This window comes from Parambassis ranga, chromosome 16 (assembly GCF_900634625.1).
Source record: "Parambassis ranga chromosome 16, fParRan2.1, whole genome shotgun sequence".
Taxonomy (NCBI): Eukaryota; Metazoa; Chordata; class Actinopteri; family Ambassidae; genus Parambassis; species Parambassis ranga.
Window position 1 is genome coordinate 7079980 of NC_041036.1, and position 12651 is coordinate 7092630.

General features: G+C 40.9%; 1 protein-coding gene across 5 annotated transcripts in view; it reads left to right on the plus strand.

Annotated features, from left to right (window-relative positions):
- Nucleotides 1–12639, plus strand: part of LOC114448624 (metastasis suppressor protein 1-like) — a 39584-nt gene extending 26945 nt beyond the window's left edge. For 2 of the 5 annotated variants that reach the window (XM_028425699.1, XM_028425700.1), the window contains 10 exons: nucleotides 3818–3975; nucleotides 4206–4313; nucleotides 4453–4550; nucleotides 5762–6026; nucleotides 7255–7368; nucleotides 7659–7907; nucleotides 8070–8303; nucleotides 9179–9338; nucleotides 9429–9710; nucleotides 9792–12639. In XM_028425699.1, coding sequence (XP_028281500.1) covers nucleotides 3818–3975; nucleotides 4206–4313; nucleotides 4453–4550; nucleotides 5762–6026; nucleotides 7255–7368; nucleotides 7659–7907; nucleotides 8070–8303; nucleotides 9179–9338; nucleotides 9429–9710; nucleotides 9792–10273 — 2150 coding nt within the window. In that variant the 3' untranslated portion in view covers nucleotides 10274–12639. The remainder of the gene's footprint in view (nucleotides 1–3817; nucleotides 3976–4205; nucleotides 4314–4452; nucleotides 4551–5761; nucleotides 6027–7254; nucleotides 7369–7658; nucleotides 7908–8069; nucleotides 8304–9178; nucleotides 9339–9428; nucleotides 9711–9791) is intronic. The other 3 variants (XM_028425702.1, XM_028425703.1, XM_028425701.1) reach the window with 2 other exon arrangements.
- The last annotated feature ends 12 nt before the right edge of the window (nucleotides 12640–12651 follow it).

Sequence of the window (12651 nt, forward strand, 5' to 3'; positions counted from 1 at the left end):
ATCAGAAGTATACATTGACTTATATTTATTATATCCTTAAGTTAAGTTGCATCCATCTTTTAGCGATGCACACACATACTTAAAACCATGCTTGTTCAATCAGTCATACTTCTGGAAAGAGCTCTCCATCTTTTTCTGTGTCAGTAAGTCCATATCTGATACGTGTCTTGTGAGGGTGTTTTTCTGACCCAAGACCCCAGCCGTGCTAAGAAACAGCCTGTGACTGCAACCTAATGTAATCATTGGCCATGTGAAAGTTGGAGCAGTTAATCTCATTTGTGCGTGCACATGCATCTCCCCACCCCCAAGGCAAACCACTCAAAAACAACCAGAGAACAGATTAAAGGTACAATTCTTGAATCTTCAGACTTCAAAGTTTGTATCAAATAGCAGCGCTAATAAAAAGACTGCTGCTTGGTTCTTTATCTCTAGATTTTTATCTCACACAGAGAACTCCTTGATGCTTGAAGTGTGGCCAACTTTTACATTTATTAACAGTCTAATAAATTAGAAAAAGCTAAGTGCATTCATGTTTGAGGAGTGCTACAGTGCTGCTGTGTTTTTCAGGGAGATTCCTCACACAGAGCATGTATTGTACATTAACACTTTTCATCCTGAGGTGTAAAACTGTAAGGCACTGAACACTAAAATATGTTGTAGCGTGGGTTTGTTTACAGTGCAGTCAGTGAAAACAGATCTTCAATGAACCTCAGTGTTTGTCTGTGGATGAGAGGGAAGGAAAAAGCAGCAATGAGGACCTTGTTATTCACATAGTTGTACAGATGCACAAGTTATAGTGCAGACGCTGGGAATGTGGACAAACCAAGGAACTAGAGACGAAGTTGTAACATAACAGAAGCTTAAGTTGTACACTAACAATCCCTTTGCTCACCACAAGTTGAAATTCCATGCCAGGACGTGCCTACATTGTTTCCACACACTTGTGTTTCTGTGCCTGTGCACAGCCTGCTCCATCCCTGCAATTACATCTTCAACATCAACTCTAATATCTTTCTTAAGCTGATTGAGAAATGAATACCTCTTTTGGTCACATATTAAAAACAGTTTTTAGACTATATGTGGTCTATATAGTTAATAATATGTACCTTTTTATGTTAGTGTTCACATGAGGGCTGTTATCGTCATGTGGATGTATATTTGGGACTGCAGACGTCATGACTCACTTGAAATTCAGAGATTACTCAGCAGGTCCTAAATCATTTTTCCTATATTTGTAAATTTTTTTTATGTAATTCAATGACGGTGAAGTGAAGGTGAAAACATTCATCAGTCGTTTCATAGACCCTACAAAAGAGCAACAAAGAAAATATTTGGCTTTCCATCTGTCTCAGACGGAGTACCTCAATGCACAGTAGTGTCTTTCCAAAACCACTTTGGTTATGTTGAGAAAACATTCTGCCAATATTTGAACTAGTGGGAGAAAACCAGAGTTGAGTATGCTCCCTCATTTTGTTGCATGCCAAGGAGACACCACAGCACCCTTGGCGTTGATGCTAGAAAAGCTACTTTGCTGCATTGAGGCTAACTAAGAACAAATTAGGCCTTAAAACAGAATTAAAGAAAACCTGGCTGCAATGGATACATGGTGCTAAAAACAAAGGCAGCTGGACTTTCACCACTAATCCACCATGACCGGGGTGATTGAGAATCTTCACAGACATGGTTCTAGTATGTGTGTGTGGAGACTTCTCAATGTTGTGTGACATATTGAGGAATACAGCAGAGCTTACATTCCCACAGAGCCTTTTTGTTACCATCAAAGAAAAATTCCAGCACAGAAAGACCAAAAAAAAAGCTCCAAAAGTGTGTTAATCCTAAAGAATTTTTCCTTAAAATCATTTAAAAACCTGAGACCTTCATTTAGAATTGTTATGGTGTCTTCCTGTACCTTTTAAGACCACGTTTCAGAAAACATATGATAAGGAGATTCATGTACCACCCTGTATAGTTTGTGGTTATCATGGCCTGAATGGAGCAGATGATACAGAATGACTTTTACATTACCATTTGGTAACGATTGACCAGCTGTTTATATGTAGTAATTAAAACCTAATTTGAAATGTCAACCTAGCTGACAAATAATTTCCGTTGCAACAAGATGGAAAAGACTTCACCTCCAGGAATATGAATGATAATGAGTTTGTCCCTGCAGTGGAAAACAGACTAATGAGTGAGGCCTGTCTTTCATGTTCAGTCATTCAGCCAGCTCTCTGAAAACCCAAATATAATTGTACAGTGGTCTGCTCCTAAAGTTGCCTTTGGATCTATATGAGACTGGAAATATATACTGCAATTTGGGCTTGCTGGTCTAGCTTCTACTGATTTAACTTCATCATGGTCTCCACAATGTGATGTATAGTAGGAACTGCCATAAATGCACACACAACTCATATTCCACCGTCCAGCGTTCAAGTGTCTCTGCTCACTCACCAACTCAGTATGTCTTATTTTGTCAACACAAGCGTAGCGGACATTGGTTCATTATGTCTTTATTTGTTGTTTGCATTGTTGTATTTGTTGTTGATTGCGGCCGAGCAGACTGATAGGGGAGTGAAAACATACTGTTTTACAGCTGCTGCTGGTTTTGAAAAAAAGGGTTGATGGTTTGTCCCCAAGATAAGATGCAGATCCTTATGTTTTACATTTGAGGTGAGGATGATTTGCTTGTGTAACTCTATCTGTGCTCCTTTACTGATTTGCATGATACAGGGCCTCACGTCAAACATCAACGAAAGACGCCAGTTTGTTATCTTTGCCCAGACAGAGAGACCACAGAGGCGTTCATTGTGGGTTTAACCTTGATGTATCAAAGTTAAAAACTGCGTGTGTACATGTTTGTGTGTGAGTGCAGTTTGAGTGGTTAGATAATGCCTTTGAGGCCCACTGTGTACTGTATGTCATCTTGGGCAGTTGGCAGCCTTCTTGCCTCTGTAGAGAACTCAAGAGGGGCTTCAGGGTATCCTCTCCTAAACACACACACAGCACAAAGACACAGTGCTAAACAACAGCATAACCTTGGATCTAAAAACATTCATGGATTTACATATGCATATTTGTACACACATAAACACATCACAAGGGCCAGATGGCCTTCCAGATACCTTACACTCTTATGAAAGCAGATGCACACACAGTCTGTTTAGAAGTAACCAGGAATTTTAAGTGCTTGACAAAGAGAAGCAAACGTGGTTCTCACTTTTGGCTATCCTTTTCCGACACACCAGCAGGTTAGCCTACAGTAGATAACCCTTTGCCATGTCTGAACAAGAGACAGGAAGCACTTTAGAGACAAGAGTGGCTCTCCACACTGACCTGATAGCCAAAACGTAGACATTCAAATGAGTAGCATTTACGTTAGTGAAGTCTGCAATGACATGCAGTAACCATTCAGTGTTCATTCATTGCTACATGATCATATTATTTGTCATTATTCATGCATGTTTCAGTACTTGAATCACTTGTTTTAATATGTGTGAATATCCCGATGAAGGAAGAGAAAGGTAGAGGTTTGTCTTGGTTTTTCAACAAGTGATTGATAAGTTCATGAGCTAAGCCAATGAGGCAGACTTGTGAGTTAAAATGTACCATTTTTGTCCATTTTTTAAGACAGTTCTGGCTCGATTTCAACCTAACAGAAATACCACAAATTGTCCTGAAACTTTTTGCATTTCCATCTATAGGCCACAAACCCATCAACCCCGTTCTGATATGACTTTGTGTGATAGATGTCTAATTTTATTATACTTGTAAAGACATACATTTTCTTCTCTCTTTTTGTGTCGTTATTGTTTCCCAGGGCGTGGGGATATCCAACCCCAGCTGGACAGCGCCATGCAGGATGTCAGTGATAAATACATTCTGTTGGAGGAGACGGAAAAGCATGCCCTGAGGAAGGCTCTCATAGAGGAGAGACAGAGATTTTGCTGGTTCGTAGCCATGCTGCGGCCTGTTGTGGTGAGTAAACCCTGGGATAAAAGAGCATTCTGAAAGAGAGATAGAATTTGTCATACCACTGTCTTTGCTTCTTATTTAAATGCTACAGCTTTATTTTATTTTTTCTCTCAGCTTTTTGACATCTTCTATGTACCTTTGTGTAAACTGAATGGAGAACATTCAACCTCTTAAACAACATTTATCTGCTAGTATCCATAAACACATTTTCTCCATGTCCTCTGTTGTTACAGGATGAAGAGATTTCGATGTTGGGTGAGGTTACACATCTCCAGGCTATCTCTGATGACCTCAAAGCTCTGACGTCTGACCCCCACAAGCTTCCTCCTGCTAGTGAACAGGTAGGGAAAGTCAAATATGCATCTAATACCCCCTTATTTATGTCATTCTTTAAAATGTACTCCTTGAATTAATGGAGATTTTCACTTTGCCTTTCCCCTTAACACCAGCAAGTTTAAATAACATTTGTCTCTATTTTAGGTTATCTTGGATCTAAAGGGCTCAGATTATGGTTGGTCATATCAGACTCCACCCTCATCCCCCAGTACCACCATGTCCAGGAAGTCTAGCATGTGCAGGTATGCTCATAAAACCAATCAGAAGCCTCAGATATGTTTTTACAAGGAAAACATTTAATTAGCCCTCACATATACTGATCACTAGATTCCTATGTATGAGGAAAGAAATAAAATTGCATACAGCTCTTCTTTTGAGATTCTGCAGCATTGTAAAAGCCTGATCTTAAAAGTAGTCTGTTTATTAGAGAAACTTTTTTGCTTTAAACAAACTCTGTCTGCCACCTAGTGGTCAGTATTAATGCTTAACTACTCTTCACATTTTCAACTTAAAAAGTACCATATAAGACTTTTAAAGATAGACATATTCTTGACAAGGAGGCACTTTTTGGTTTTTAGCTGTTCAGACCATTTCTTCTCCACTCTGTCCTCCCTGCTTTTTATGTGGCTCCCAATGATTTTTCCAGAGATCTTCTGGTTTAAAGAAGTCTGGGTTGTGTATTGCTTTGCATCTGTCTTGTGAAGATTTTGTAACATCTATTTTGGGTTGTGGGTGATGAATCAAAATTACATGTTATGCTGTAATGGCCTGCCATAGTGTTACAATGTCAAGCTTTCAATCCAAAATATGACAGTTTTTTTTTCCTGAACACTTAAATGGATGATTTATGAAGATACAGAATTTTCATCTGATGATGCAAAGCTTCTGCTTCCTAGGTTTACAAAAAATTACCTCGTAATAACCATAAATCATTGTGAGACAGCTGCTGTCAGTGATCATTTTGATGCTTTGCAGTTTATGAGTTTTACAGACTTTGTGACATTGCACACACGTTTGTTGTGTGGTTTCTATTGTAGCAGCCACCTCAGTTAGGTGACAGTTAGGTTGTCAATTTTGCTTTTGTTATTAGTGTATTGTGCCTATTTAGAGACATGAAATTCAGTGATTTTCTGCCTGTAATTATTGTCATTATGATTTCACACCTTTTATGTTGGTCTGTTTGGTTGTTTTGATGGGATTGACCTCAGTAACTGCTGGCTGGCTGCATCTTGGTGTGCTGTGTTAATTGTCTCCCACTCTGTCTCCTCCACATTCCCCCAAATCCTTTGCCTTCCTTTCTTCCCTATTATCTGTTTTATTTCCTCTTCACTCAATCTTCCTCCTTCAATCCATGTCTCTGGGCGCGCTTGTTTCTCTTTGCCCCTACCTGTCACTGCCAAACTTCTCCTTCCTCTGGTCTTCCCCTCATCCCTTGCTCCTTCCCCTTTTACAGTAGTCTGAACAGCGTTAACAGTAGTGACTCCAGGGGATCCAGTGGCTCTCACTCTCATTCTCCTTCCTCCTCTTCTTCCTCCTCTTCCTCACACCACCTCTCCCACCACCATCAACCCCGCCATCGATACCGCAGCTCCACCCTACCCCAGCAGGCCCCAGCTCGGCTCTCTAGCATCTCCTCCCACGACTCGGGCTTCATTTCTTCGTCACACGACCAATACACATCGTCCAAATCATCCTCGCCTATGACAGCTGAAACAAAGGTAAGAAAACACTCTCACATACCCACTCTTATTTTAAATCCTTCTTTCTAGCCGCTATGTGAGAGGCAGTCAGCTGGCAGCAGTGTGTGTGTAAGTAATCATAGTGAAGTCATTTCAGTGCTATTATTATAGCATAAATGTGCAGGAAATTAGTCTGCCTCCATTATAGCTGAGGGCAAAACAGGTCAGGCCCATCCTACTATTAAAAAGTCCACTACTGTGACAGACTGTGGTTTGGCTCACACTTTCCTAAGCATACTTTGTGTATTTTCATTGAACGGATCACACTAAAATGACATGCTACAGCATCAACAATATGTTTTACAGACACTAAGAGAATGTCTCTATCAGCACGTCTCATTCTGCCACTTTTATCTTACCATCTGACATACGGTTTCTGATAATTATTGGTCAGATAGTCCAGGGGATTGTCTGTGTGGGGTTTGTGGTTTGAGATCAACCATGAGAGCGGCTGACATTTTCTAAGCACGCCAGCAACCAGAGTTCCCCCGTCCAGAACACACTGGTGTCGTTAGGCTCCAAGTTTTTATGATCCACTGAAGGTGGTTTGGCAAGCCGATCCCTGACCCATTTACAGTGCAGTCTTGGGAATCAGCCCCTTTCATTGCCTCATTCTTGGTGTAGTTACAGTAGCTGATGTTTGAAAGGGGAACAGCCTAATGAATTAATCTTGCGGACATATTGAATTTCCGATCTTGATTTAGGGCGTTCACACTAGGCAGCTTGGGTCTGATTAAGACGAGCAAACACTGGAGCAGTTTGAGTGAAAAATAAGTTCAGTTGTAAAATGTGTGTCAAGAGTTGTCCAATCAGGTTGAGACCCTTTCCAATTAAAATAGCATAACACCTGTTCTATCTATGTAGTGAGAAACTTCTGACTGTCTTTTTAGTAAGGCTGAACACCTAACACTGTTGATGTCCGTGCAATTAATGCTGTTATGACTCCCAGTGCACCTTCAGCCTGTATATTCATTTGGCCTCACTAACTGCTGAGAGCTGTGGAAAAGTTGCCTCTGCTGTCTAACAAACTGCTTCTCTGTCTCCCTGCTGACATGTCTGCCTTTGCAATTCTTCTCTTCTATGCATGTCTGCCTGTCTCAATTTCTCTCTCTCTCCCTGCTCGTCCTCCTCCCCTCTCTCTCTCTGTCTCTCTCTCTCCTTCTGATCTCGTCCCACTGCCTGCTTGTTGCTGCCCTCGCTGTCCCAGCCTTGTCCCAGTTCCAGCCCCTCTGAGATGTCAGAGACTGGGCAGCTTCACAGTGACTGCAACTCCCCCTCTTCTCTAGCTGCTGCTACTGCGCCTGAGCACGCTACTGACAAGGTGAAGAACACTCATCCGAGAATGTTATTGCCATTAAACACACCACAGTTTAGGAACATGTAAGGAAGCTGTGAAGCACCAAACTCCCCTACATGTGCATTATTTCAGTTTTCTTTGTGTTGAACATTCATGATCAGTTCCTTTGTTTTGTGTTGATGTTGATTATTGATTTCTTATTTTTGTGTTCTATTTATTTTCTGTGAGGTGTTTTGTTTATCATTTCAATAATTTATCCCATTGCATTTCTCTTTGTGTTTCACCACTCCTCCGACCAACACACACACATCCAGCTGTCCAATGGTTTTGACCACTACAGCCCAGCTAGTTCCCCTTACCTGCATAGCAACGGAGGGAGTTTGGGCTCCGTGTCAGGCACTGCCTTCCCCTTCTTCCCTCCGTCCTCCTCATCCTCCACCACCTCCTCCTCCTGCCCTACCCGTTCATGGTCACGTCCTGCCTCTGCCTTGCTACCAGACTATCCTCACTACTGTGTGATGGGTTCCCCCATGGTGCCTTCATCACGAGTGCCCAGCTGGAAGGTTTGTTCATCTCCACAGACTTGATGATCAACATCCATTCTCCTTTTCCACAGTTTGTTCATACATTCAACATACTCAGTATGTGAGTTTTTGTATGAAGAGGAAGAAAAAAGCACATCAGTGAAATCTGTAGTATCAGCACTGACTTGTCTTCCTTTACAGGACTGGGCTAAGCCAGGGCCTTATGACCAGCCTATGGTCAACACACTGAGGAGGAAGAAAGATAAGGAGACTCCTGTTGTGGTTGACAGTAATGGGAATATGAACAGTGATAGCAGCCCTCCTTCAGGCCAGGCCCCAGTCTTCAACTCAGCATCAGTTCCAGCTGTGCTACAAATGCCAAACCACTCAGCACCAGTAGAGGAGAAGAACAGGAATGTGCCTGCTCCTCTCAAGGTCAGCAGAATACGTCTGTTTTATAAGACATGTTTGTAACAGCTGCTCATACAAAATTCAAATCATTTTGATGATTTAAAAAGAAAAGTTAGTAAGGACTCCTGTTTCCATTAAGTTTTTTTTGTCCAGAGACAACATGAAGTAAACGAGGAAAATGTATATTGTATTCATTAGCAATTTATTTATTTAAAATTCTTATACATAGAACTTTGAATAACATTTGTTTTAAATGCATTAAAATGTGCGTTAGGCTTTCTGCCAGATGTTTTATACATTGTTAAGTCCCTTTGTAGGAAATGTTCGCAGAGGAAGAACTCATGTTTCTACTTCTCTGTTTACTTCATTACTTTATCTGTTTTATATCTCTACTCCTTGTAGACTCTGGAGCCAGATAGAGAGACTGGTACTGTAATATCAACAATTAGCCCTACTATATGGTCTCTAGAATGAATTTTGATTCACTCTTGATCTCTACTCTTTTCTGATTTTATGTCTCTCTATGTCAGAATATGATTTTGAAATTGTTGGCATAGATGTTTCTCATCTGTTGTAATGACCTTACTAAGGATTTTCCCACAAGAAAATTAAGTACCTCTTGTCAGTAGTTGACAGAGCTTATTAACATAGGTCAGACTACATGTGATGCCATATGCGATGCTTAAATTCCAAGCAACCTCACATTGAACTTTCAGCGAGTCTATGTTTTTTCAGTCATGGCATTTAAAAGAAGTGAATAGCCTCCCACAACTAATTTTCCCATGTAATGACTTTAATGGGTTGTACTTAATGATTTTAATGGCTCTAATAAAATGTACCTGGCAGTATTAGACATTCAGACTTTAACCTCTGGGTTGATTGCATCTATTTTCCTCCAGGCTGGTGATATTGACGCCCATGATGAACTGGCTCTGGCCTTATCCAGAGGTCTGGAGCTGGACACCCAGAGGTCTAGCAGAGACTCCATTCAGTGCTCCAGTGGTTACAGCACACAGACAAACACACCATGCTGTTCTGAAGACACTATACCATCACAGGGTAACACCCTCCTCCTTGTCACCTAGTGTCACAATATACAATATCTGGTTGTGTCAGCACATTGTTTAAACTCCATCTGTTCCATTCTAGTATCGGACTATGACTATTTCTCAATGGCTGGAGACCAGGACTCTGAGCAGCAGCAGTCTGACTTTGACAAGTCCTCTACAATTCCTAGAAACAGTGATATCAGTCAGTCCTATAGACGTATGTTCCAGACCAAGCGGCCTGCCTCCACAGCTGGCCTGCCCAGCACACAGGCTCCTTACCCTGTACAGGGAGCCTACCACATGGGGCCTTACCCGTCCACACCTATCCACACAGGAGCTTATCCGTCTACTCCTTCAGGGCCTTATCCTCCTACCCCCACAGGTAAAGATTGTGTTGTAGCATACAGGCTTGTGTTCCAGTCAGGGATTTTAACCATAATGCCTTGCCTGTCTTGTTTCACAGGCCATGGTCCTATTATAGTCACCCCTGGGGTTGCCACAATCCGCCGCACCCCCTCCTCGAAACCATCCACCCGCCGCTCAGGCTCTGTAGGAGGTACAGGCCCCATTCCCATTCGTACTCCTGTGGTGCCAGTAAAAATACCTACGGTGCCTGATATGTCAGGAGCAGTTAATGGGAACAGGAGTGGAGAGGAGATGGGAGGAGGAGAAAGTCCAGATTCTCCAACATACACAGGAGGGGAGGATGCTGGCACCCTGCCTGGAGTGTCCTGGAGCGGTCAGGCTACAACAAACCCTCCCACTGTCCCCCTGCCCAATCAGCTGACACAGCAGCTGCTTCAGAGTGAGATCGGACAGGAAGGAGGAGGAAGAGGAGAGGAGCAAGGAGAACAAGATGAACAAAACATGCTGGTGGCCATACGCAAGGGCGTCAAGCTCAAGAGAACCCTCACCAATGATCGCTCTGCACCACGCATTGCATGACGACAGCAGGAAGCATGTGACCTCCTGTCATAGTAGTGTGGCGCCTCATCATATTTTGCAATTTGGGAGAAAAGCTTTAGAAAAAAATGTCGCTGATAGATGTGCAATGTACACAATGAAAAGGCTTTTTATGCTAGAATGAGTAATTAGCTGTAACTCTGTTTTCACCACATTCTCTCACAACAAGGCAAACAACACAGCTACTATCACACACATTTTCTACCACACCTGTGATAATCCTTGTACAATCATTCATGTGTAATTGTACAAGTCTAAAGACCTAAAGTCTTACAATCAGTTGTGTTGTGATTCAAACCTGCAGATGTATGTGAATGTGTTTGTAACAATGTTAAAAAAGAGGAAGTGTGTGGACTTTACATACACGTATCCAGTGTCCCCCCTCGAAGAGTTACATATGCCTCCCCTCAGTGTAAGAAAAACAACACTTCTGGAGGACATTGTATTACTGTGGGGAAAAATACACATTTTTAATGTCAGGTGACTTGGCAGTTGGCACAAGGTGTGCATCAACCACTACAACTACTACACAGCATCAAGGGAGCAATTCAGGTGCATTGAATAGCAACCGCTCCAGTGGCAAGCTCCTGATTGCGCCATGTGGCAACTGCTTAACGGTACCTGACTGCTTATTTGGAGGCACACACAGCAGGCTGAAGACAGACAGAGCCACAGTGTGCATCAGTACAACCAACACAGAGTGAGAGAGCGCCTAACAAGCAAAGGATTTGACTCGGTTTTCTCCAGTTTTGGGAGACTACAGTGTGACTAAGAAGTCACACGGTTAAGAGACTACAAATTAAATTTGGTTTTGCTTTACTTGTGTTAGTATTCACATGAGTTGTAAATAATTTTGCACGTACCTGTTGCTGAGGAGTTTGTCTGTGCTTTCTCTGCATCCTTGCAGTATTTCTTCCTGCCACTACAAATCATTCAGTTCTACATCCATAAGTAGGATAAAATGATCCTCATTCTCCCGTCACCTTTAGATGTACATTTGTTTAATTTCCTTGCTATGAGTCATTTAATCTGCAAATCTCTACATGCTGAGCTTTGTAGACCTTCCCAGTGGTTTGCCCTCTTTCTTTTTGTATCAGTTATTAGCCATATTAAAAAAGTACAGATGTGCCATGTCACTACACAGTGGTAAATGAAATTTATATATATAATTAAACATTTTATAGAAGCTAATGAGGCAAAGTATTTTTAATGTTTAAAAGTTCTCTTTTAAAAGCTGTAATTTTGTGTTTTGTCAAGTTGGTAACGTCCAACACATGTAGCCTTTGAGCAATTAGAACTTTTCAACTTTTTTTTATTCTATCAAACTCCAGTCATATAGATTGTGTTACCTGTCACTAGAAAGTCAATCAAAACATTGAATTTTTTTAAAAAAAAATAAGTGGTTATACTGTAGGTACATTTAATTTGTTTTTTAATCTGGACTGTAGAATGTTTATGAAAAAATGTGATGCTCACTTGGCGTTAGACTACAGGCTCAATAGGTTAGTGTGTCTTTAATTGATTTGCATTTCAGTTCAAGCACTGTGAGACCATGGCTACTACAAGATGTATGAAAAGTGTAAATATGATTTAGCTGTACAAGTTAGTCCAGGAACTCACATTTTAATTTATTTTCTCTCTTGAAATCTTGTGTTCTTCCTTAGCCTATCTCTATTTTTATACTTACTATAAAATATCAGAGTAATAGAGTTGTTCCCTCTATCCATGCATGTGCTATTTGAAGAAGTGAAATGCCCCTCATTTCACACACTTGCAAGCGTTGCAATCACCTAAAATCATATTAAAGAAAATGTTAAGTTTGAATTTTGACTTTCATCAGTATTATGAGTTCAGATTTGGGGATTATGCTGAGCTGAACCCACTGCAATTCAGTCCAGAAGCTACATTATCTTCCAACTATCTTTATATTTTAATTTTTCTGATTCTTATTTTGGGGTTGACTGAACTGAAAGTGACCTGACAACAACCATACAACAAAGTTAGCTGAAGCTGACCTGACAAATAATTTTTTTTTTCTGTCCACTCATCTAAAACTTGTATTATTAACTTGTAATTCCCATATTTAAATTGCTAGCATAAATATATATTGTATATTGCCAGATGTCAGTATATCCTATGAATAAGAAGTTTATAGTTTGTGAAAGTGTGAGAACACGGCTAAATCTGTTTAGTTTTGAGCTTATTCCCCGTTCCTGAGGAGAGTTGACCTCTCTGTCTGTCCCTTTATAGTTCGGGCTCTGACGCAGTTTGTTTCAGGAGGTAAAAGATTGATATTTCTTGTGTTATAACAGCTTTAGCAATATAATAAAAAACAAATGTTAATTTGGTTTTGGCTCACT